At 43.6% G+C, this 27,353-nt stretch overlaps 1 protein-coding gene across 2 annotated transcripts in view; it reads left to right on the forward strand.

Annotated features, from left to right (window-relative positions):
- The window catches only part of GRM4 (glutamate metabotropic receptor 4), a 227,936-nt gene that overhangs the window by 192,441 nt on the left and 8,142 nt on the right, over nt 1-27,353 (forward strand). The window contains exon 11 of one of the 2 annotated variants that reach the window (XM_033918406.1): nt 27,018-27,264. The exons of the other annotated variant lie outside the window; for it this stretch is intronic. Within the exon in view, the coding sequence (XP_033774297.1) occupies nt 27,018-27,264 (247 nt within the window). The remainder of the gene's footprint in view (nt 1-27,017; nt 27,265-27,353) is intronic. 2 annotated transcript variants of the gene reach the window in all.

Raw genomic sequence — 27,353 nt, forward strand, 5'->3', positions numbered from 1 at the left:
ACCTGATACTGAACATCATCAGAATGCACAAATCACCCTTGTCATTCCTTTTACCACTTCAGGTAGTACTTTGGCAATTCTTGGGTTACCAGATTTTCTACCTGGTAAAAGAGAATGCATGACCCTGCCCTGTTCCACCCCTGTGTCTGCCCCCCAGCCCAGCACAAACCTCATCTCTTCAGGCTGGTAACCCTAGGCCAGGGATAGGCAATTCCAGTCCTCGAGAGCCGGAGCCAGGTCAGGTTTTCAAGATATCCATGATAAATATGCATGAGATAGATTTGCATCTCAAGGAGGCAGTGCATGCAAATCCATCTCATACATATTCATGGTGGATATCCTGAAAACCTGACCTGGCTCCGGCTCTCGAGGACCGGAATTTCCTACCCCTGCCCTAGGCAATACATATAAATAGCCATACTGATTCAGTTTCCTGAATCTGAAATTTGAGACAGAGTGTTTCCTGGGCTATTAAATGTGGTAGAATTTATGTATTACTGTGGCAGCTCATGTACAAATCGTCATGCCAATAAAGTTGTCTGAATTTGATTGAATGTATAGAGTGAATGAAATGACTGAGGAACAGCTAGAGAGAACCAAATGGAAGGTGGGGAGTTGCAGAAGTGATCTCGGACAGGAAGAGGATATGTGAGACCTGTAGGGAATAGAATCTAAGCAACTAATGTTTTCATTATAAACTGCTTATTAGATTAGAACATGCTACAAGCAGCCATGAAGGCAAACTGTAATCAAATTTGGGGTTCACTGCTTCCCTAATATGGCTACTGCCTGTGTCCAGGTGCCCGCCTCTTCTTCCCCTGCTCTCATCTAGGGTCTTCTGTGTCCAGTGGTCAGGCAAGGCCCTTGTGAGGGTCTCCTTGCGGCCTGATTGACACATCTCCGGCTGGAGTAGCCGCAGTGAGGCATTCCATAGAAAAATGGATTATTCTACGCTCAGATTAATGGGCTTTCATTTTGCAAAACATCTGTCACCGTTAGTCCTGGACAGTGAGCGTGAAATTAGTTTTGACTGTAGAAGGCTACGTCGGCGTGGGAGATGTGACTAACATTATAATACTCCAGGGCACGCAGGAGAATGTGCAATCACCCTGGGAAGAAAGAGAGGGCTTGTGAGAGCAAGAGATGTGTGGAGGAGGGGAAAGAGACAGTGAAAGTCGGCAGAGGTTAATAATGCATTGGCATGTGAGGGAGATAATGTGTGCCTGTATGCGTGTGTGTGTGTGTATTAAGAGGGCCTTTGCCTGTGTTGTGCATGAGAGACCGAGGCCCTGGGACAGAATGAGCAGTATATCTATGAGAAGGTGTGTATGTAAAGGGTCTCTAAAGATGTCTCTTACTAATGCTTGTGGTTTTCTGGACACTCCCCACTGGGAGGTAAATGGATTCGTATAGTGAATGCTCCTAAAAGCTTCTTTGCTCTTTTCTTGATAGGTGATATATCATGACTCATTACCAAGACACTGGAGATGTATGTTTATATATGTAGCCTGGTAACAAGTTGTGAAAACCTAAAGGGAAATTTTATGAGATAGGACTAAATTTAATATCCAATATTTCCCACTAATATTCAACTGTGAATAAGGTAATAACTATACTAATAAGAGAGTTAGCCTCAGTAATGGAGACCACTAACCAAATGCACTTTGAGCACATCTTGTTTCCAAAATAACTTGGCCCTGATGCAGTGAGCGTGAATTTTCGCCCACGAAACGCTGGCCACGTTGGCTATATTCGTGAAATACAAGTGCTGACTTAAGTTGAATGCTGCTTTAAAGATAAGTTGGCTTGGATAAGCTAATGTTTGCTATGAATTGGCTTTAGCTATGAAATACAAGTGCTGTTTAATTGATATGTAGGCTGGTATAAGCCACTATTTAATGAGTACACAACGTTGAAATGAAAAATTCTATAAAGATAAAAAATAAAGATAGTGTAGTCTCAAACATGTGAATAAGGATGAATGATAGGAAGTGATAGGGAGTGTATGAAGATTGTTTTAAGGATTTATATATTAAAAATAAAATAAGAAAGATTAATAAGGATTTAAATTTTAGTAATTTTGATTAATGATAATGAGAGTGAGGCCAATGATTGGAGATTAAAGGAGCAAGTATAGCTACGCTGAATTCCCCAGTCATTGAATGGCTACGCGTAGGCTCCATTACTGAGGCTAACTCTCTTATTAGTATAGTTATTACCTTATTCACAGTTGAATATTAGTGGGAAATATTGGATATTGAATATTATTTATATGTTTTCCCATTGGGGATCTTTATATAGGACTAAATTTAGACATCATTTATGCACACCAGTTTATAGAATAGGTGCATATATGTTAGGGTTACCAGACGTCCAGGAAAACCCAGACATGTCCATCTTTTAGAGCAGGGGTCCCCAAAGTCCCTCCTTGAGGGCCGAATCCAGTCGGGTTTTCAGGATTTCCCCAACGAATATGCATTGAAAGCAGTGCGTGCGCATAGATCTCATGCATATTCATTGGGGAAATCCTGAAAACCCGACTGGATTCGGCCCTCAAGGAGGGACTTTGGGGACCCCTGTTTTAGAGGACTGTCTGGGTTCCTAGACGGACTTTCCAAAACCTGGCGGTATGACTGGATTTTGGAAAGCCCGAAGCTCCGGCCGCATCTGGAGGGCCTTCGACAAGCATTCGCGGATGACATCACATGCATCCGCGCATGCTAAGAGGCCCGCCAGATGCGGCCTGGAGGTCGGGGGGGAAAAAAAGAGATGAGGCTTTTGGGGGGCGGGGCTAGAGGTGGACCAGAGCGGAGCAATGCATCCGGGTTTGCTCTATTGTTAAACGTGGTAACTCTAATTTATGGGCATAAATGAAATCACTAATTGGCACTTAGATGATAACTGCAAGGTGCTATTCTACAAAATAAATGTCAAAATTGCTTAGTGGGTAAGTGCAAGGGGGTGTAAACATAGCCCTGTTTCTGAGATATACATGAAACATAAAGCAGTGATTCCCAACCCTGTCCTGGAGGAACACCAGGCCAATCGGGTTTTCAGGCTAGCCCTAATGAATATGCATGAGAGAGATTTGCATATGATGGAAGTGATAGGCATGCAAATTTGCTTCATGCATATTCATTAGGGCTAGCCTGAAAACCCAATTGGCCTGGTGTTCCTCCAGGACAGGGTTGGGAACCACTGACATAAAGAGTACTATAAAGCACTGGTTCCTAACCTTATCCTAGAGGACCACCAGCCAGTCAGGTTTTCAGGATAGCCCTAATGAATATGCATGAGACAAATTTGCATATAATGGAGGTGACAGGCAAGCAAATCTTCCCCATGTATATTCATTAGGGCTATTCTGAAAACCTGACTGGCTGGTGGTCCCCCAGGATAATAATAATAATAATAACAGTTTATATACCGCAATACCGTGAAGTTCTATGCGGTTTACAAAAGAATACAAGAGGTACAAAATGAGTGACCTGAAGAGAGAAGAGAGTGGGAAATAGGTCAAGAAAACAGTTGTTGAGAGTGGAGTGCGGGTCAGTTGTCTAGGTATTTCAGGAATAGGTATGTTTTTAGGCGCTTCCTGAATTCCTCGTAATTGGAGGGCGAGAGCAATTGTTTTAGGTCTTTGCCCCATAATGCTGCTTGATGTGAGAGAAGGTGTTCGTAGTGTTTTTTTAATTTGCAACCTCTGACTGGGGGGGGGGGGGGAAACGAAGTTCAGGTGTGAGATTCTCTTGTGTTTGTTGGTGGAGAAGGTGAAAAGGTCTGTTATGTATTTAGGGGCTAGACCATATAGTACTTTGAAGCAGATGCAGGCGTGCTTCTGTGGGTAGCCAGTGCAACTGCCGGTAATAAGGAGTTACGTGATCATACTTCTTTAACCCGAAGATAAGTCTGACCGCTGCATTTTGCACAAGCTGCAGACGTCACATGTGTTTTTGGGAAATTGTTAAATAGGCGATGTGAAAGGGTTGGGAACCAGTGCTTTATAGCACTTCAGGACACACTTAGGAACCAACAATTGCAACTGGCTGGGCCCGCTATTGAACCGCAGGAGGCAGCGATCCTAAATATTCAATGTTGGGGTCACCAGCACAGATCGGCAGACCGGCAGCTCGCACTTAGCCAGCCAAGCCCGTTTTTATTGGCTGGCTCGCTAAGGCTAATGGCCAAACAGAGACCCACGTTTTTGGCAAGTCTATCTGGCTGTGTGCTTTAGCCAGCCAGCTGCTGAAAAATTGGCAGTGATTGGCCGTGATGTGGAACATAGCTGGTCACCAGGCTGGCTGGCAAGCTTGATATTCAGCAGGAGATAGCCGGCTAAAATGGGATATAGCCAGCTGAAGCCGTTCCTGGCCACCTAAGTCCCACTGAATATCGGGGGGACAATGACTTAACATACCTGACGGCACCTATCTTTAAGTGCAACAATGCCGACATATGCTAATATTCTACAGTGGCGTTACAGAAATGGCGCTTAGCGAATGGCATTGGTGTGCCCAAATCTTGGCGCCAATTTATAGACTTGCCACCTTCGTCTCTTTCCTCATCCTCAACGTTGAAAACTCCACTTTCACAGATATTTCATGAGCTCGATTCTTGCTTCTCGCTTCCTGGCACCACTTGTTCCTTAAGACTGCCTTGCTCCATCTCCAGTTTTCCTGAATTCTCCTAGGTAATTCTGTTTGCCAAAGTTTTGCCAGTTGCCAGCACTTGAGGTCTCAGCTCAAGATAAAGACAGTGCAGGCAGAAGACCATTCGCAGTTCCGACCTCGGCCTGTTGTCCTCACCTTGGCCTGCAAATGCCCACTCCCAAAGGAGCCACTTTACCTCTGAAAACAAGACATTTATATATGACGTTTCTTCTCGCTGAATCAGATTTTGTGTAAGCTACTCCCCTGGGAGGACCTCTGACTGTTCTTTTAAACGGTTCATAGACAACAGCGCGAAAGAGAAAAGCGTGCACCGACAATTGAGCGCAGCGCACGCTGCCGCGCCGCTCTAAATTACAGTTTTTAGGGGCTCCGACGGGGGTTTTTGTTGGGGAACCCCCCCAGTTTACTTAATAGACATTGCGCCGGCGTTATGGGGGGTTTGGGGGGTTGTAACCCTGCACATTTTACTGTAAACTTAACTTTTTCCCTAAAAACAGGGAAAAAGTGAAGTTTTCAGTAAAATATGGGGGGTTACAACTCCCCACACCCCCCACAACGCCCCCACAACGCGGCACGATGTCTATTAAGTAAAGTGGGGGGGTTCCCCCCCACGCTCCCCCGTCGGAGCCCTAAAAATAGTAATTTAGAGCGGCGCGGCGGTGCGCACTGCGCTCAATTGTCTGGGCGCACCTTTGTCCCGGCGCGCTTTTGACCTGACACCCTTTTAAACAGCTGCAATGACTGAGACAGTGGCAGATTTAGAAATGTATGTATTCGAGACAATTTCAATATATCATCTCTCAAGAATCATTGGATCACGTCTCATGAAATTTTATGGCTTGGTACAGTGGTCCTTCAGAGGATGCCTGAAATGTTTCTGGCTCTTCAGTTACCAATTGTTTACATGACAATCGCTATTGTTTCTAACACGGATCATTTCTTTATGAAATTGTTCTTCTTATCTTTCCTTGCCCTTCAGCTTGTAATTATCACCTGCCTAAGTCTGATTAGTATTGACCGTGTGCAGTGGAAGCTTGGCCTGATCTGACTGCCTGAAAATAATCAGAAGTAAAAAAAATATTTTTTTTCTTCAGTGATCAACTGTGCCGTTATATATTTTGAAATTAGTTACTTGTCAAAAAACTTTGAATTCTAATATTATGAACAAATGGATCCAGGACTATCTATACCAGTGTTTCTCAGCTTCTTCAAGCCAAGTACTCCTTAATGTAATGTAATTTATTTCTTATATACCGCTACATCCGTTAGGTTCTTAAGTCTAACAAATATCAACCGAGTACCCCCGCCTAAGCTCCACCTCCCCCCACCAAAGCTCCGCCCCCAGACCCGCTCAAGCTCTGCCCCAGTCCCCATTCCCATAATAATAGTACTAATTGTAATGCCATTTCTTCCGTTCGTTTTTCATATACACACAATATAATGTTATTAACAATACATGGTAACCACAAAATTAAAAGAACACAAAGCACGCTTTATGCATAGAAAATGTTAATTATCACTTATATTCTTTTTTTCTCAAAGAGGTCGAGGCAGATGACTTTAAAATATGCAATGTCACCTCAGGAACAGCTACAAAAAAAAATAAAAATAGACAAATATAATGCAAAATATTGACAGCAGATATCATTTCTCAAAACCGACACATTTCAGTCACTAAATTTAAAATAAAATCATTTTCCCTACCTTTGTTGTTTGGTGATTTTATTATGTAGTCTCTGGTTGCGCTTTCTTCTGACTGTGCATCCAACATTTCTTTCTTTCTGCCTCTGGCACATGCTTCCTCTCCTCCGGACCTCATTCCCTTTCCCAACCAACATCTCTCTCTGTCCATCCATGAGTCCAACTTTTCTTCCTCTCTCCTCCACACCCATTGGCAACATGTCTCCCTCTCTCGCTGTCCATCTGTCTTTCGCTCATTCTCTCCCTTGCTGCAAAGGGAGTGGGGAAAGAGAGAGAGAGATCCAGGGTGCATCTCTCCCACCACCTCTACTGCCGCATCCAACATTTCTTCTTCTCTCATCCCCCGGATCATGTGCAGCATATTTCACCACTGCCCACCAGCCCCATGCCCAACATCTCTCCTTCTATCACCCCTCTCCAGCACATGCCACATCTCTCCCTCCAATCCACTATGAATCCCTTTCAATCTGTCCCACTGTTCCCTCTCCACGACCATATCCAACATTTCTCCATTTCATCCTTCTCTTTCCTGTGCATCTCTACCTCACTCTTCTCTCTCTCTGTGCACAATATTCCTCTTTCTTCCTTTCCCCATCTTTTTCCCTCTCACTCGCACACTCATGCCCAACAATTCTCCCTTTCTATTTCCTCCCTCCCTTCTGTGTCCCAATTCATGGATCTCCCTTCCTCCATCCACATGTATCTTTCCCCCTATTCCTTTTCCCTTCCAGCCATGTGCATCTCCTTTCTCTATTTCCTTCCATTCCACTTTATCCATGGTACCTTCTTCCTCCCTCTTCTTTTCCTCTTCATCCATGTGCATATCTTACCCTTCTCTTCAGTTTCCTGTCCCTCTCCTCCATCCATGCACATTACCTCCTCTTTTTTCCCTTCCTCTCCATCCCATAAGAAGCATATTCCTTTCCCCCTTCTCCATTCATGTCCAGCATTTCTCCACACCCAGCCAGCCAGCCAGCTAGCCTTACCAACTCTCTTCATTTCCCCACATCCCTCAGTCCAACATTGCTCCAACTCTCCCCCCAAGCATTTATCCTCCTCTAACCTTCGTTCTTCTGTCACCCTACCACTGCCTGACCTGGAATATGGATTCCACACAGGGCCCGGCACCTCCATGTGTAACATGTCTCCCTCTCTCTCTCACTGTCCATCATCTCTCTTTCTCTCATTCTCTCCCTTCCTGCAAAGGGAGTGGGGAAAGAGGGAGAAATCCAGAGTGCATTTCTCCCACCCCCCTCTACTGCCACATCTAACATTTCTCCCTCTCTCATCCCCTGGACTATGTGCAGCATCTTTCACCCCTCCCCACCAGCCCTGTGCCCAACATTTCTCCTTCTATCACCCCTCTCCAGCACCATGCTACATCTCTCCCTACATTCCAGTCCAACCTGTCCAACATTCCTCCCGCTTGCATCCCTTTCAATCTGTCCCACTGTTCCCTCTCCACCACCATATCCAACATTTCTCCCTCTCATCCTTCACTTCCCCATTCATCTCTACCTCACTCCTTTCCCTCCCTATGCCCAACAATTCTCCTCTTTCTTCCTTTCCCCATGTGCACAATCACATTCCCTCTCACTCACACATTCATGCCAATCAATTCTCCCTTTCTATTTTGTCTCCCACCTCAGCATCTTTTTCCCTCCCTCCTATGTCCCAAGTTTGTGCCCCCTTCCTTCTTTTCTTCTGTGTCCCAAGTTTATGCCCCTTCCGTTTGTGTCCAAACATGCTCCTTCCCCCCTTCTGTGTCCCGAGTTTGTGCCCCTCTCCCTCCTTCCTTCCAGCCTTTGCCCCAAGCTCATGCCCCTCCATGTCCCAATGCGCTCCTTCCCCCTCCCTCCTTGCTTCCTTTCTTCCTTTGTCCCATATTCATGTTCCCTCTCTTCCTTACTTGTCCAAGCGCACTCACTCACTCTCTTCAGGGCTGCCCAGGTGGTCTCCGTCATCCTTCAGCCGCACTTGCTCCTGCACGTGGCTGATCCGGAAGCCTTCCCTCTGACATCAGCTCTGACGCTGGAGGTAAAGCTGCTGGGTCAGCTTCAGCAGTGTACTGGGATCCTGCATGCAGCTTTGTGGAGGGGTGAGGGCAGCTGGTGGGCAGGAAGAAGGAGATGCTGCTAGTCCAGGAGAGGTACAGGAGCCAAATTGATGGCTGCAGCGGCATTGGCAGAAGGGTGGGAGGAGGCGGCAGCAGTGGTATCGGCAGTGGCAAGAGGACAGGAGATGATAATGGTACCGTGGATTGAGAGCCTCTGGTTTAGAATGTTATATTTTCTACTGGTTTGTACAGTATTTGTGACAGAGAGATAAGACTCGAATGGTGAACAGAAAAAACTTTAAAACATGGTCAAGTAATGCTATTAGACTAGTCACACTGCTCAATGTCTTCCACTCTGTAAGATAAATTATTGTAGGTTTAAGTATGTGAGTGGGAGAGAGAGAAAATATGAAAGCCATCCAGGATCCATTCGTGAAAATTATGTTTGGCCTCTGGAGAGAACATAACATTTAAAAGCCCCCTGAAATGCAACTTCCATAAAAGCAGAGAGGAGGTAATGCGTTAAAAAAATAATTTGCTACAACTTTGAAATAGATATTGAGAGTATGTAGGAAGAGGAGCAGCTTTTCCCTCATTTAAACACTGGCTAAACTTTCCCATAAAAATCCACTTTTAAAGTCTCAGCATTACTTTTCCTGCAAGTTGTGATGCCTGCCTTTAAAAATATAAAAACACTTTAGCTAACCTTAGGCTCGACTTTGGTCAACACAACATTGTACATAATGTCTCTGTTCTTATCTGAGCTTTGATTTCCTTTCAGTCACAACTTTATAATCCCTCTTGGTCTGATGTGCAGTCACACTCAATCTACATGCGGGCAAAATTTTTAAATTCTCTGTCACACAAGACATTTCATTGCACAGTAGATCCTCAGGGATGTAGAGGAATAATAATAATAAAATAACCCCACAGCCATTATTAGCACTGTAAAGTAGGCCCCTGAGTCCTTGGATATGTTGAAAGCACATTCTCCCAAAGCTACTGACAAACAGGAACTCTTGTTCTGTGTAAGGCCAAGTTTCCAAGCTTATTATTGATCTGGTATACCACCTTATCATTTATTTCAAGGTGGTTGTACAATAAAAAAAAAAAATTAGGGCAATATAGATAATCCCTTTAACATAAACGAACAAAAAACAAGACACACCACTGGACAAACAGGTACAAATGGAAAAAAGGGAAGAACTGCAATAATGTTAAAAAAAGGAAAGAAACCAGGAAAAGAACAAGAGGGCGGGGTTATGACAAGTAGGTCCAATGCAAATGGACTAAAAAAGTTTATAATCCTTAAAAGGACACTCAAACTTGGAAAGCGTCTTTAAAAAGAAATGTCTTAAGAGATGACTTGAATTTCTCGAGGTTTGTCATATCTCTTAATGCGTTCGGTGCTGAATGATCCTACAACCCTCCACCTCATCCCAATAGGCAGTGTTGGATTTAGACTTGGTGAGGCCCTAAGCTACATAAAGCTTGGAGACCCCTTTTTAATAAGTTATACCATGTCTTATACCCTAGGACCAATACGTAAATGGAATTTGTAAAATAATTTTAGGGAAACAAATAGGAGGAAATATTTTTTACTCAACTAATAGTTAAACCCTGGAACTTGTTGCCGGAGGATGTGGTAACAGCAGTTAGTGTAGCTGGGTTTATAAAAGGTTTGGACAAGTTCCTGGAGGCAAAGTTCATAGTCTTCTATTGAGACAGACACAGGGGAAGCCACTGTATGCCCTGGGATTGATAGCATGGAACGTTGCTACTATTTGGGTTTCTGCCAGGTACTTGTAACCTGGATTGATCACTGTGGAAATAGGATGGACAATTGGACTGACCCAGTATGGCTATTCTTATGTTCTTAGTAGTTTGATTCCTTTTTATTAATATAAGTAATAATGATACGCCTGAAAATGGAAAATCTATTATTAAAATACTACCTAAATTCATTATGTAAGAAGCCATTTTAAAAATACAGATGAAAGTAATTCCACCTCTCGAACATTTAAATAAGTTTGATCAAAAGCCACATAAAATTTTTAGAGCCCTCCAAAACTTCTGAACTTTTGTGAGGCCCTGAGCTGTAACTTATTTGGCTTCTAGGTAAACCTGGCACTGCCAATAGGTGTAAACAAAATTACATTTTCAAGCATGAGATACCCATTCTGAGTACTCCTAGCGCTAGAGATGGGAAAGTGAAATTTAGCCTGTCTTTTCAAGTAAGCCTCAAGATGGCATATAGCAGGGGTTTCCAAAGTCCCTCCTTGAGGGCTGAATCCAGTCGGGTTTTCAGGATTTCCCCAATGAATATGCAAGAGGTCTATGCGCACGCACTGCTTTCAATGCATATTCATTGGGGAAATCCTGAAAACCCGACTGGATTCAGCCCTCAAGGAGGGACTTTGGAGACCCCTGGCATATAGCATTTTTGAAATTCACGCACACTAATCCCCTTACTGAGATAGACTGCAATCTGTGTGGGTACAAAAGGCAACAAAAGAGAGAGATTTACTTGAGCAATGATTTCCCTGGTTCACAGCATATTGCTGTACACAGCATGATTACATGCAGTCAGTTTAATATCACGTAAGCCAATGCATATAGTTGTGTCTCGTAATTCCTCCCTTCCGCACAAAACATTTTACACGTCACTCATTTTCTGCCTGACTCAGCATTTCTGAACACACAACAGAGAGAATGTTACAGCGTAACTCTGAAAAACCTCGGCTCCATTTAAAGTGACATGACATGGAAGTGGGCGAAGTTTTATTGCAAACAACTCCGAAGCTTTGCTAATGGTGGGATAGCAAATTAATAAATCAAATCTAATCGAGTGATATCCATCTATGACAAAAATTATAAATTCACACTGTGGCAATGTTTGCTAATTCTCGCACACGTGGAGGAGAAAAGGTGTGGATAAGAACGCTTTGTAGGACAGCTGCAGGATGTACTGTTTTATTGCTAATCTTCTGTTTTTCATTTTCTTAGTATATCTTGAACTGTATTTTATTCATTGTTGTATTTGACCGTTGTAGGATATATTGTTTTTACCAAATTGTATTTTTTTCGCTGAATTGTTTCAGTTCTTCTTTTTTGTGAACCGCCCAGAACTGTTGGTGGGGCGGTATACAAGAAAATAAATTATTATTATTACTACTACTATTATTATAACCTACTACTATTTATCATTTCTATAGTGCTGGAAGGTGTACACAGTGCTGTACATTTAATGTTCAATAGGCTGTTCCTGCTCAGAAGAGCTTACGATCTAATTTGGACAGACAGGACATTTCAGAGGTTGGGGAGATTCTGGTAGAAGGAATGATACAGTGGGTATAGGTTCTGACAGTGAGTGGGAGTTAAGCGTTGGAAGCAGCTTTAAAAAAAAAAAAAGGGCTTTTAGCTTGGATTTGAATACTGCTAGAGACGGAGCATGACGTATTGATTCTGGCAGCCTGTCCCAGGCACATATGGCGCAGCAAGAAAGAAGGGACGGACTCTAGAGTTGGCAGTGGAGGAGAAGGGTATAGACAAGAGGGATCTACCCAACAAAAGGAGTTCATGGGGGGAGAGGGAGGAGCATAGAGGGGAGATAAGTGAGGAGAGATATTGAGGGGCTACAGAGTGAATACACTTGTAAGTCAGTAATTCGGAAACGGATGGGGAGCCAATGAAGTGACTTGAGGAGAGGGGTAATGCGAGCATAGTGGCTCTTATGGAATATGAATTGTGCAGCAGCATTTTGAATGGATTGAAGGGGTGAGAGACGGATGCGTGGGAGACCAGAGAGAAGTATGTTACCATAGTATAAGTGTGAGGTGATGAGAGCGTGGATAAGGGTTTTGGTAGTGTGTTCGGACAGAAGTTGGATTTTGGAACTCCAGAGTTCTCCAAAGAAAAGAGCAGGTGGCTTCACCTCTGACGAGTTCTGTTTTACGACTGCTGTTCCTTGATCCAATACTACCCACACCATAAAGATGGAGTTGGTCCAGAGGGCCGCCACAAAATTGGTTAGTGGTCTTTGTCATAAAGCTTATGGGGACAGACTTATAGACCTCAATATGTATACTCTGGAAGAAAGAAGGGAGAGAGGGGATATGATATGTAAATATCTCCATGCCATTAAATGTACAGGAGGTGAGTCTTTTTCAAATGAAGGAAAACTCCAGCATAAGATGAAGATAAGAGGTGATAATTTCAGGAGTAATCTAAGGAAATATTTTTTTGCAGAAAGGGTGGTAGATGCGTGGAATAGTCTGAATTCAAAAAAGCATGGGACAGGCATGTGGGATCTCATAGAGAGTGGAGGAGAGAGTGGATGCTTCAGATGGGCTAATTGGACAGGCCATTTGGCTTTTATCTGCCCTCATGTTTCTAAGTCCAAGATCATAGCCTCAAGGAATGCAAATCTATGCAAAGATGAGAAGAAGTGCAGCTGATAGGCCACCGTGAGGAGTGTGAATTTGTCATGGAGAGCAAGCAGGGTTGATCACTACTACCAGGAACCTGAAACAGTAGGGAAAGCAGATAGGGAAAAGTATGAATTATCATTTTCATCAGGAGCCTGGCGCTCCATACAACAAGTAGAGGAGGCAAGTAGGATGATATCTTTGAGAAGCATTTCCATGGAGGGGAGCAGTGGCGTAGTGAGGGTGAGTGGCTCCCCTCCCCCGCCCTCTTCTCCCCCCCTCTGTCTCCACACCCCCTTCCCTTCCACGTACCTTTTTAATTTTCGAGGCGGGAGCAACATCACGAACTTGTTGCCCATATCGTATTGGCTATCGCTCTAGTGTCACTTCCTAGGTGCGGGGCTCGGAAGTGGCATCAGAGAGAGGCGACACCGACGTGGGCAGCAAGTTTGTAATGCTGCTCGCACAGGGAAAATGAAAGAGGTACGGGGGAAGGGAAGGGGCACACATGTGTGGCAGGGGGGAATTGGGAAGGAGAAGGGGAGGGGGGTTGAGGAGGATGGGTGCTGGCACCCCTAACAAGACTGCTCCCATGGTAGACCCCCCTGCCTCCCTTACTATGCCAGTGGAGGGGAGGCTATCACAGCTTGACAGGCAGCCAATGGACAGCCCCAGGCAGCTCAGGCAGAGCTGAGAGGTCCTGCAGTTGAGATACACCCAGAGCAGCACAGAGGCAGCAAGACAATGACCCCTCCAGAAGTAGAGCAGCTACAGAGAAGTGAAAAAAGGCCACGTTAGATACCACAGACCTTCCCAGGTCTCCCAGCAGTCACTGGTCCAGTTGAACTCCTGCCTATGAGCACAGGAGTCAGCTCTGTGGGTACTTGAGTCCCCCCAACATTGAACAAACCCCTTGACTGTAGAAGAGGTAATTTCTGTTGAGTTTAGCACCTCTTTAGTTAGTGAGGAAGAAAAGCTGCATTGAATTAGCATGGCCTTCAAAGAGGGGGAGGGAAGTAGTAGAGCAGGAAGAATGGCACTCAGAATGAAGGCAGAGGGCCAGGGAAGCTGCAACTTAGAGGTGATGGCAGCTATAATGGGACTCAGGCAAGTACCAAAGGCTGGGGCGGAGAAGCAGAGTAGGAGGCAAATAACTAAGGAAGCAGTCACGTTGGGGGGGGGGGGGAAGAGTAGGGAAAAAGAAGCGGGAATAGAGTGGTAGGCAGTGGTAGGAATTTTACTCAGCAGTGGCTAGGGATCATCAGGAGGGGAGGGGGATAAAGAAAGACGGCTTCTAGAGAGCAAGGCAGAAGGTGGGAGTGACAGAGAGCAACCAGGAATCATTTTGATACCCCTGCATGGAAAGTCTGTGGGTAAACTAAAGTATCTGCACCACCACTATATTTAGAATTTTCAAAGGAAAGGAGAGGGTGCAATTCACTTATATTTACATGGATACCAATTACAAAGTTGATTGTTGGGAGTAAGATGAAAAAGAGTCTAATGGAGAGCAGCTGGGCAAAACAGAAAGAGAGGGTCTGGTACAGTGCAGAGAGAAACTGATGGGGGAGGCTGAAGAAAGAGAGAAAAGAATGCTTTTGGGGAGTAGAGATTCTTGTAGGCACCATGGGGACACCAGGAGTGTGGAGAGGAGGCTGCAGAGGGGGGGGGGAGGGGGCTGGGAAGGGAGACCCTGGAAAATGAAACCTTCTCATTTTCAATAGCCAGTGCCAGAAATGACAAAAAAAAAGTCATTGATGTTTCCTCTGTTCTTAAAAATTGTTTATTTCTTGCCGGCACATAAGACAGACAGACACTTTTTGGACTTATGTTTTGAAATCTGCTTTTGACCAATTGATATCCAGCTCAGTGAGCTCTTCTTCAACTGTTTGATGCCAAGTCAATCTTGTCCTTTCTGGAGCTTTTTTCCTTCTGGATTCCAGTTCATGGCTCGCCTTGGTGTGCACTGTAATCCCATTCTTTGTAGGTGCTCAACCCATCTAAATTGCCATTGTTGTCCTATCTGACTAAATTGGTCTCTGTTAGTTGTCTCTCTTATTGCTTCAGTTTTAACCTTATCTTGCCACTTGACATGTACGATTCTTCATACTCGTAAGTTCTAAAGATCAAAACTGTCTAGTCAGTTTTGAAGAGGTTTCATTACTGGCCATGTTTCTGTACTATATAACAGAGTGGGTATCTCAGTGCAGGTACGAGATCCTTTAGCCGAAATTCCGAAAACCAAAAAGTTCAAAAATCAAAATTTGACATGAACCAGAAGTAGTCAATTTCCCTGACGTGACACAAGCTGAAACCAATGCAGGTGTGCGTGTCTTTCTCCTGTTCTCTGTGCAATTTAAATCAGAGGGCTGGAAAAATGGCAAAGAGAGATGCAGATTCCACTCGGGTTGGTAATTTTATGGTCTTATGATCTGTCTTTTATTGACTTAACAATTGATGGGCTGCCGCGGGTGCGGACTGCTGGGCACGATGGACCTCTGGTCTGACCCAGCGGAGGCAAATTCTTATGTTCTTATTCCAAAATCCAAAAAGCTCCAAAAGTTGAAATATGCCTGGTTTTAAGGATTTCGGATAAAGAATCTTGTACCTGTACTAGTTTACCCATTCATCTTTATTTGAGTTGCTAACTTTTTATTATCCCAGATCTTACTCAGTCTGTTTAAGACTGATACCGGGAAAAGCTTTGGATTCTCGCCCAGAAATAGCTAAGAAGAAAAAAAAAAAAAAATTTAAATTGAATCAGGTTGGGCAGACTGGATGGACCATTCGGGTCTTTATCTGCCGTCATCTACTATGTTACTATGTTAGCAATTCTAATCATCATTTTTTTCCAGTGGTATTCACTTCTAAGAACATAAAAATACCCTTACTGGGTCAGACCAATGGTCCATCAAGCCCAGTAGCCCGTTCTCATGGTGGCCAATCCAGGTCATTAGTACCTGGCCAAAACTCAAGGAGTAGCAACATTCCAGCATCTCAAAGAATAGCAAGATTCTGGAACCCCAATGAGAGCAACATTCCGGAGCTGAGATTGTGATGTCATAATGCCTCATTCCACAGTGTCTCAGAGCCAACCTCATCATTGATATTTGTAATGTCTTAATTGTCCTATATTTGGCTCATGTAAGAACATCCTTAATGGATCAGACCAATGGTCCATCTAGCTCAGTAGTCCATTCTCACAGTGGCCAATCCAGGTCCTTAGAACCTGGCCAAAACCCAAAGAGTAGCAATATTCCATGCTACCGATCCAGGGCAAGCAGTGGCTTCCCCCATGTCTTTCTCAATAACAGACTATGGACTTTTCCTGCAGGAACTTGTCCAAACCCTTCTTAAAACCAGCTACGCTATCCATGCGTTCCAGAGCTTAACTATTCTCTGAGTGAAAAAATATTTCCTCCTATTGGTTTTAAAAGTATTTCCTTGTAACTTCATTGAGTGCTCCTAGTCTTTGTAATTTTTGATGGACTGAAAAATCGATCCACTTGTACCCGTTCTACTCCACTCAGGATTTTGGAGACTTCAATCCTATCTCCCTTCAGCCGTCTCTTTCCCAAGCTGAAGAGCCCTAACTGTTTTAGTCTTTCATAAGAACATAAGAACATAAGCAGTGCCTCCGCTGGGTCAGACCTCAGGTCCATCCCGCCCAGCAGTCCGCTCCCGCGGCGGCCCAAACAGGTCACGGTCTGTCTGAGACACCAGAAGGGGCCCCCTTGCCACCTTGGTTTCCCATTGAGTTTTATTACTTGGTTTGTTTTCTATACCTGTGTTACATCCCAGCACCTCTCTCAGTATCCCACGATCCCCCTATCCCTCAGGAATCCGTCCAATCCTTGTTTGAATCCCTGTACCGTACTCTGCCTGATCACTTCCTCCGGTAGCGCATTCCAAGTGTCCACGACCCTTTGGGTGAAGAAAAACTTCCTTGCATTTGTTCTGAACCTATCTCCCTTCAGTTTCTCCGAGTGCCCCCTCGTGCCTGTTGACCCCTTCAGCCTGAAGAATCTGTCCCTATCCACCCTCTCTATGCCCCTCATGATCTTGAAGGTCTCTATCATATCTCCCCTGAGCCTCCTTTTTTCCTCGTACGAGAGGAGTTCCATCCCCTTTATCATCTTGGTCGCTCTTCTTTGAACCTTTCCTAGTGCCGCTATATCTTTCTTGAGATAAGGAGACCAGAATTGAATGCTTATGTTTATTAAAATTGATATACCGCCAAATCTTACAATAGTTCTTAGCAGTTTACATCAATGCTACTAGGCTTCCTAAATAGGTGAATTCTAGTGCTTTTTCTAGTATAATTTCTTTTAATTTGATTTATTTTATCTGCTCTTTTTACAGTCATACCACTAACTGCCTGTTTTCAAGCTATTATTCCTGTATTTTTGACTCCTACTGCATTCCGCATTAACCAGTCCATGCTGAATAACCATGGTGACGATGCACAACCTTGATTAACTCCACTTACTATTTTAAACCAATTTGTGTAATTGTTTTCCACTCTGACTCAGCATTCACAGTTCTCACACAGGTTTTTGATAACTCTGATGAACTTGGCATGTAGTCCATATGATTTCATAGCACTTCATCTGCTATCTCTATTGATGCTGTTGAATGCTTAATCAAAATCTATAAAATTCTTAACTACTCAGTACTTCCCAGTCTTTTTGTGCCTGTGACCCTATGATTGCAGACAAATAAAATTGTGTTGCTTCTTGGAAATGCAGAATAACGGTGTGCCTTTGGAAGTCCATGTAGAGAGGCATTTTCAAAACATAGGTCTAAGTCCGATTTGGATGTATGGCACTAGATGTCCAAAGTCGGCAGTAAGAAAATGCCTTTTATCAAAAGGCAAACCACCATCCGTCTAGAAATAAAAAAAATTTTTAATCCTCTATCTGAACATCCAGGCCATTGGGATGCCCACACTACCGGGAAGTCTATCTTTATACCATATTTTCGACCAAATTTTTGTCCCACGTCCCAAACGCCCAGAACAAGACCATTTGAATGTGGGAGAGGCCAGCCCTGTAATGGACTGGCCACCCAGACATGACAACAGAGCTGTGGGGGCACATAAAGGGTGCCAGATATACATCTCACCAGATCTCCCGTATAGGTTATGTTGAACCCCCCAAAACCCACTATATTTACCTGTCTATAACCCTTATGGCTGCAGATGTCACCTATATGGCAGTAGAGTAGGGGTTTGGGGGTTTGGTGGGCTCACATTTTCCACCATAAATGTAGTGGTTAGAGTGGCTTATGAAACTTACTACTCCTCTCTATGGTTCACTAGCCTACCCATCGGGCTACTTAAGACACCTGTGTGCACCTCTCCTAAGCTTTCCTATACCAGGTGCTGATGTTCTAGAGACAGGTATGCATGATTGTATTCTGATCTTTATGGTGTGAGGGAGTGTCTTACCTTGATCATGCAGTGGTCATCTGGTCAGTTTGGCCACCTTTGTGGCACTTAGATCCTTCTAAAACAGGTCTAGTTCCAAATGCTTAGACCTTTAAAGAGGCTTGCAGCCAGCCTGCCTCCTTTTCTCATACCCATATCTTCCTCCCTTCCCTACTGCCCTCAGTGAGCTTGTTAATAATGCTGTCTCATGAGATTGGGAGCTGCAAGTTCAAGGGGATTTTCATGAAACTTAAGTTGCTCAAACTGTTTGAGAGCTCTGTGGCTGCACAGTGCAATTGGAAGGCATGGGGGGAGGGGAGGGAGTAAGGAAAGTAATGAAAATGGGGGTAGTGGAGGGAAGGATGGATTGGGAGAACGGTATAGAAAATTGAATGAATGAATGAATAAATAAATAAATATGCTGGATCAGAGTGCATTGGTGATAAGTGGCCTATCCAGAAGAGTGTGCCATAGATACTAATGCCGCTGACTTTTTAATGACTAAAATGATTGATAAATATGAAAAATAGATCATCAATTAATACAAAATATTCATATATAATTTTTCTTTGTAAACAATCATTATTTGTGATAATTGACCTTCTGTGGTATAGCCTTCAAGGTTGGACAACCTCCACTAAACACTTAAAGGGATTTCCATCATCTTCATGAGGTCAGTGAGATTCTTATATTCTTAAACTTTCTGTGAATGTAGTTTTATAGACAGAGATTTAACAAAAAACTTAACTTTCTTCCATCTCATATTATCTTCTTATATAATGGAGACAGGGTTTCCCCCCAACATGAATTCATGTTTCGCCGGCAGGCTGATTCATGGGCAGCTCCTAAAAAATCAATACTCAAGACCTATTGTTCATTCCCCATTTGTCTTCCCTCTCAAATTGTATAGTATACATGCTTAACATGCTGGGCATATTTGAGAGACCCCTAGTTAGAGCTACAGCCTCAGCACCCTGAGGTTGTGGGTTCAAACCCCACACTGCTCCTTGTGACCCTGGGCAAGCCACTTAATCCTCTACTGTCCCTGGTACATGTAAACTTAAAAAAAGATCACTAACATCTTTTGTCTTACTAGGTGGCTGGTTCTATGGGGTAAGGATTTGGATCGATTGATCATGTCCTCCAGTACTTACTTAGAATTTAGGAGGCATCTAAAAACATACCTATTTGCCAAATATTTGGGTAACTAAGTTTTCATTCAATTGTATATCCTACTTTTTGTAAACTGCATAGAACTTCACGGTCCTGCGGTATATAAGCTGATTGTTATGTTTTGTACATTAGACAGACTGTGAGTCCACTGGGACAGATAGGGAAAATGCCTGAAGTACCTGTATGTAAACCGCTTTGAGTGTGGTGGTGAACAAGTCCCAATCTCTTTCCCTGATGTCATAATGCCTCATTCCACCAATAAAAGCCAACCTCATCAGTGATGTCACAATGGCTTCATTGTTCTATACTTGGCTCACTTCTGATATTGTACTGGAGGAGAGTGTGACATGGTGGTTAGAGCTACACCCTCAGCACCCTGAGATTGTGGGTTCAAACCCTGTGCTGCTCCTTGTGACCCTAGGCAAGTCACTTAATCCTCCACTGCCCCAGGTACATTAGATAGAGTGTGAGCCCGCTGGGACAGATAGGGAAAATGCCTGAAGTACCTGTATGTAAACCGCTTTGAGTGTGGTGGTGAACAAGTCCCAATCTCTTTCCCTGATGTCATAATGCCTCATTCCACCAATAAAAGCCAACCTCATCAGTGATGTCACAGTGGCTTCATTGTTCTATACTTGGCTCACTTCTGATATTGTACTGGAGAAGAGTGTGGCACAGTGGTTAGAGCTGCACCCTGAGGTTGTGGGTTCAAACCCCATGCTGCTCCCTGTGACCTTGAGCAAGTTACTTAATCCTCCATTGTCCCAGGAATATTACATAGATTGTGGGCTCACTGGGTCAGATAAGGAAAATGCTTGATGTACTTGTATGTAAACCGCTTTGAGTGTGGCTGTATAACTACAAAAAGGCAGTATACAAGCCCCAATCCCTTAAACACACTGCAGAAGAGACAAAGCATTTACATTTAACAGTATGTGCGTTAAGGTTTTGACGATTTATACCTTCTGAAATTTAGATAATGTTAAACATGTGTATACATTTGAGAGGGAAGACAAATGGGGAATAAACAATAAGTCTTGAGTACTGATTTTTTAGGAGAGGCCTATGAATCAGCCTGCCAGCGAAATATGAATTCATGTCGTTGGGGGGGGGGGGGGAGACGGGACCCTGTCTCCATTATATAAGAAGATAATATGAGATGGAAGAAAGATAAAGTTCTTTGTTAAATCTCTATCTATAAAACTACATTCACAGAATCTCACTGACATAATGAGGATGATGGATATTCCTTTAAGTGTTTAGTGGAGGTTGTCTGACCACATTACCTTGAAGGCTATAACTCATAAGGTCAATTATAACAAATAATTGACCTTATGATTGTTTACAGAGAAAAATTATACATGAATATTTTGTATTAATTGATTATCTATTTTTCATCTATATCAATAATTTTGGCTATAAAAATGTCGGTGACGTTAGTATCTATGGCACACTCTTCTGGATAGGCCATTCTTATCATCAATGCACTCTGATCCTAATCTGAAGAAATACTTTTTTACAGAAAGGGTGGTAGCTGCGTGGAACAGTCTCCCAGAAGATGTGGCCTGGGATAGGCACGTGGGATCTCTCAGAGAGAGAAAGAGATAATGGTTACTGCGGATGGGCAGACTAGATGGGCCATTTGGCCTTTATCTGCCGTCAGGTTACTATGTTTCTATAACCACAAAGTTCTATGACATCACAATGCAGGTGTAAAGAGCCTTAGCCTTTAGGAAGAGGAAATGCAAATGTTAAGAGCCTTAGCCAATAGGAAGAGGAGGAGATAATGGTTACTGCGGATGGACAGACTAGATGGGCCATTTGGCCTTTATCTGCCGTCAGGTTACTATGTTTCTATAACCACAAAGTTTTAAGACATCACAATGCAGGTGTAAAGAGCCTTAGCCTATAGGAAGAGGAGATGCAAATGTTAAGAGCCTTAGCCAATAGGAAAAGGAGGAGAAAATGGTTACTGCAGATGGGCAGACTAGATGCGCCATTTGGCCTTTATCTGCCGTCATGTTTCTATATAACCCCATGCCTGAAGTAAAAATCAGGGTCTTGCAGCTAGGGAGGAGTCTTTTATATTGGATGCCCTATGCTCAAGTTGGTTAAGAATGATTAGATTGTAACATTTTTTGGCTACAGATAAGAGAACAAGTCCTCTCCAATTACTGCAGTGCAATAAATCTCCATACTTCATCATCTTTACAGTTATACCTTTTTTCCCAGTCGTCTGGTGTTTATTCCCATCACATAATCGCAGCAGCCATTCTATCGATTGATTATGTCCTTTTGTCAAGAGTTCTGCACAGGTGTTGTCTGATGATTTTGTGCTCCTTAGTGCCTTAACAGTTTCAATGATCTCATCCATTGTGAATGACTGGTGTCTGTCTGCAGCTCTGTTGATATTTCAGCAGTCGACTAGTCTAATCCCATTTCAGGCTTTGGATGGTTTAGTATTTCCTTAAAATGTTCCTCCAACTTTGGGCTTTTTCTTTATTGTCTTTAACAGGTGATACTTTTCTTCTGTTGCTGTTAGCTGATTGATTATGCAATACACTGTTTTCAAGGATTTACGATAATTGGTAGGACAACAATTGGAAGGATGTGACAGTTGGTAGGAAACATAAAATAAGCTGGCTGACTTGGCTGCGTCTTTTTATTTGCTTCTTTTCAACCTTATAGCTTCACAACGGATGGTACTTTCAGTCCCCTCCCTGCCTCCTGCTAAGGATGGGAATGAGCTGCTCCACTCTGGTGTTCCCCATCTTCCCTCCTGCCCACAAATTGACTCTGCCGGCACTTGCCTCCCCTTCTTCTCTTTCATCCTCCCTTAAACTGTGGATCTTGAAATATGTACTTTTTGTCAGTGGCCCCATGGAAAAGCCGCGGTTGCCCGAAGAAGCTTTTCATAGGCTTTGAAGGACATCTTCCTTCTGGTTCTTTTTTTTGCAGCTTCAAGCCCTCCTCCCGCCTCTCCTCCCCGCCTCCCGCTAAGGACGGGAATGAACCACTCCACTTCCAAGCGCTGGTGCTTCCCACCTCCCCTCTGGCCTGCAAGTTGGTTCTGCCGGCTCTTTCTTTCTCCCCATCCCTCCTTTCCTCCTTCAAACTGTAGATCTTGAAATATATACTTTTGTTGGTGGCCCCATTGAAGAAGCCGCAGCTGCCCGAAGAAGCTTCTCTGAAGGATGCCTTCCATCTAATGTTGGTCAGCGGCCCCATTGAAGAAGCGGTGCCCAGGGAGGTGGCAGAAGGAAGCAGTGGCACATATAGGAGATAATCCGCAGCATGCAGCCAGGAAGTCAATTCGTAGTATGACAATTGGCAGGGACTTTGTGCATCCTACCAAATGTCGTCCTACCTGTTGTCGCCCTACCAGTTGTTCTATGATTGTCTTCCTACGAATTGTCGTTCTCTTGCTTTTCCAGTCTCTGTTTTGTATTGCTTCTTCTGCTACCTGAGCATTTTCTTCATCCTATCTTTTGTTTCTTCACGTATCCACTCTTCATGTTTCTTTCTTGCTTGACCCAGTGTATTCAAGTAGATGTCAAATAGTTCCTTTTTGAACAATTTCCACATTAGCAGAATCATTATGTGGTTCTCTATCTAATTTTTGTCTGCTAAAGCTTCGCATTGGATTGACATGAGTATTTGGAACTCCTCTGCATTCTGCTGGTCCTATAACACACTATTATTGTATTTGATGATGTCCTTTGATTTCTGCATTCTTTTATGTTTAATCTGGATTTTTAAAAACCATTAGATCAAGGATGGGCAACTCTGGTCTTCGAGGACCGGAAACCAGTCGGGTTTTCAGGATTTCCCCAATGAATATGCATGAGATCTATTTGCATGCACTGCTTTCAATGCATATTCATTGGGGAAATCTTGAAAATCCGACTGGATTCCGGTCCTCGAGGATCAGAGTTGCACTAGATAGTGGTCACGTGTATATAAACTCTTTTGTAGGACCTGACATCAGTGCAGTGATCTGATCCACTTTCCTCCAATTGCAATATGGTTTATTCCGTTTTCACATCACCCATCGAGTGAGTGCCATGTGACTTCGTGAATGTCTTTATGAGGGGTCTTTGTGCCACCAATGACTAAGGGCTCCTTTTACTAAGGTGCGCTAGCGCACGCACGGAATTACCGTGCGCTATTACGCGCGGTACGCTTCTAGAATGACGCCAGCTCAATGCTGGCATTAAGGTCTAGCGCGCGCTATTCTGCTCGTTAAGGCCCTAACGCACCTTAGTAAAAGGAGCCCTAAATTATTCAATTGGCACAATTAAACAAATCATTTACCATTATTATTTTATTTCAAAATTTGTAGCCTGCATATCCAACAATTCTATGCGGGCAACAATGTAACACGCATAATAAAATCACAATAAGAGATATAAAAAACATACAATCAAAACAAATCAATATAACGAGATAATAAACATTCAAAATACAATTTACTACAAAACTAACAACAACATTCTCTCTAGTTTTTAAAATTCACCAAAATCACAAAAAAATACAAATAAAAACAGGACTTCAAATCATTGTACTTCATTAGGATTCCAGCACTGGCATTTCTCATTATCTTTTCCCAGCCACTGTTGTCTTTTCCAATTTTGGAATTTAGATCACCATATATATCAATATGTCAGATTTTGGGGACTTGGTTGATGGTGTCTTGTAAAGTGCAATAGCAATTGCCCTTCTCTGCATCTTATGTGGGTGTGTAATTCAGTATAATATGTGTCATGCTGAGTCATACATCTTGCCTTAAGTAGTCTCTCAATAATTGGTTTCCATTCCTTCATTATATTTTTTGAATAGTATGTCTTGTATGAAATTTTGCAACATATTTAAGACATATACAAATAGATAATCAAATGCAGGTTTTTTTCTTCAGGGTTGCAAGGTAATAATGTGTATTGCAGTTTCCAGTGTATAATGTGCCTTTCCACTATTGTTTAATTCCTCTCTTCATTCCCCTGCTCTTTTCTGTCACAGGTTGTTCGTACAGTCATTTCTTGCTAGCAAGGTATCTGATACTAGGAGGGAATCAGTGGAGTCTGTTATTTAGAGCAGTGTTTTTCAATCTTTTTACACCTATGGACCGGCAGAAATAAAAGAATTATTCTGTGGACCGGCATCGTTCCATGGACCAGCGGTTGAAGAACACTGGGCTAAGTCATGGGCCAGACCCCGCCCATCTCTACCCAATCTCCACCCCAGACCCCGCCCCCATAATAGTACTAATTGCACCTTGCACGTCCCGTGCCTCATCTGGAAGCCTTCCCTCTGACGTTGCAACGTCAGAGAGAAGGCTTCTGGTTCAGGCGCAGGATGCCCATAGGAGCCACTGCCCGTGGCTTTGTGCACTGAATCAGTTAGGAAGAGGGAGCTGGCTCGAAGATAACGCAGCATCGATCGCACCGTGGACCGGCGGTTGAAGAACACTGTTTTGGTCCTGATACATGTAGCTGGCCCTGTGGACCGGCAGGAAATTTCTGTGGACTGGCACTGGTCCGTGGACCGGTGGTTGAAGAACACTGATTTAGAGCCATTAAAAGAAGGCATAGATTGGTTATAATATTCTGCTGCTGATAAGGCAGTGAGGAAAAAGTATGTTGTGGAAATGGGATAAGGCGTTTTATTGCCATTTGGGGAATTTGGCATTGATATGAGCCGCTCTTATCTTCTGTATAGCATTGTTTCTAAGGGTTCCTTTACCAAAGCTGACGAGGCAGAGCCCGTTCAGAGCTGCTGCCACCTCTGCGATTTTGGATACTTCGGAGTTGGAGGTATGGCAGGCTTACGGTGGGAGGCTCAGTGAGGTTCTGCGGCACAGAGGGATAGGAAGGAGGAATAGAAAGATGGTGCAGAAGGAAGGGCCATTGAGTGCGCTGCCACTCTTTTTGGAGGCCTCGGAGATGCTCCACAAGGGGATGGGTGAGAAGTGAGGAAAGATGCTGCTCATAGGGGGAGAGAAAGGAAAAAGGAAGAATTGGGGTGGAGGAGAGGAAGGAAGAGATGACTGGCAAATTGGGCAGTGTCGGGGTAGCTTTGGGTGCGATCTTAACTAGGGCTTATTTTTGGAGTAGGGCATATATTAGGACCATCTTTAAAAATCATGCAAATCTATTTCATCCCTATTCATTGTGGATATCTTGAAAACCTGATTGGCTGGCTGTGTCCCCCGGACTGGGTTTAAAAGTGCTTCTCTATACCAGCCACTCCAATCACCAGGCTTTTAGACACAGGCAACACAGGTAACTGCCAATGATGCTGAATGTTGAAGACACCAAGCCCCAGTGGTGTGCAGTCAGGGCCTTCAGGGGATTCACCCCACCCCCTAAAGGCCCTGGGGGGCACTGCTCTGGATTTTATTGGTTGAGCAGGCACCAGGTAGATGTTGCTCAGCCAATCACTTCAGGTCAGTACTGTCAGGGCCTTCGGGGAGATTTGGAGAATCCCCAGCCCAAAAGCTCTGCCGTTTTTTGTTTGATGCGCTTTGACAGGTTGAACAGGCCTGCCTACTCAACAAATCAAACTGCAGCAAGCAAAAAGCAAACCATAAAATAAAAAAGCAGGGCTGTAGAGCTGGGGATTCACGGAATCCCCTGAAAATCCTCACTGCACACCCCTGTCAAGCACCAAGGCAAAAAAGGAGCTTTCTCCCATTTCCTTTAGAGCCATCCAGTGGTATAAAATTAAAAGAGGCACTGGCTCAATATCTTTAGACCTGCTTTCCATTTTCCAGGAGGCTTTCCTTGCCTAGCCAAGCTCCAGTACATACGGTAATCCCTGCCCACAACTTCTGGTGCTACCTTGGGTTTAAACTCTTAAATCTGACCTTGACAGCTACCAGCATCACATCAATTCCCAATCTGAACTCATGATCTATAATCAACTACCCCTTTCAAAGCTGCTGACAACCTTCAGTCTGAACTCTCTAACCTAAAGGGCCAATGATAACCATGTTATTTCTCTATACCCTACCTATCCATTCTTCTGTCCATATCCCATCAATCCACACATTTATCCAGGCATGCCATCGACAACCCTTCCATCTTTACAAACCCTCTCCTAGTTATCCTTAAGCCATCTATTCATAAGCCTTGCATGCAATCCCTTTATTCACATTTCAACTCCTATACAACATTACATCCAGTTTATTTGCAAGCCATCCGTCTCTTATTCCTGTTGTCACATGTAGATTATTCTCATTCATATTTATAAACAAACTATCCTTCTATAAATCATTCCAACCATAACCCATTGATCTATTAATCTATTCATGCCTCTGCATTATTCTCTCAATTGCGGTATGTGCCACAATGGACCCATCCATCTAGCCATTCATAAATTCATAACAGTGAGTTAACTTGTTTATATTTATCTGTCCATCATTGTAACTATAAATATTCTATCCAATATTTATCAAAATCTCCTATTTTTGTCCATTAATCCTTAAATCAATTGATCAGTTAAGGAAGGTGTGCTTAGAAGGTTACCTACATTTGAAGTTTTTCTCTTCTCCTGTGTCTCCTTAGATGTATATTCAGACTACGACGTTGACAATTTCGGTAAGCCTGAGCGCCTCTGTCTCCCTAGGCATGCTCTATATGCCGAAGGTTTACATCATCATCTTTCATCCGGAGCAGAATGTGCCCAAACGCAAGCGTAGCCTCAAGGCAGTGGTGACTGCTGCCACCATGTCGAACAAGTTCACACAGAAAGGAAGCTTTCGGCCCAACGGAGAGGCCAAGTCTGAACTTTGTGAAAACCTAGAAACGCAAGGTAAGGCTCTGCTTTCCCCTGAAGCGGTCTCACCCTCTGTCACGTGGTAAAACTCTTTCCTTCCTGAGGTGGTTTCTGGGTAAGGCATT

This window comes from Geotrypetes seraphini, chromosome 13 (genome assembly GCF_902459505.1).
Source record: "Geotrypetes seraphini chromosome 13, aGeoSer1.1, whole genome shotgun sequence".
Classification (NCBI taxonomy): Eukaryota; Metazoa; Chordata; class Amphibia; order Gymnophiona; family Dermophiidae; genus Geotrypetes; species Geotrypetes seraphini.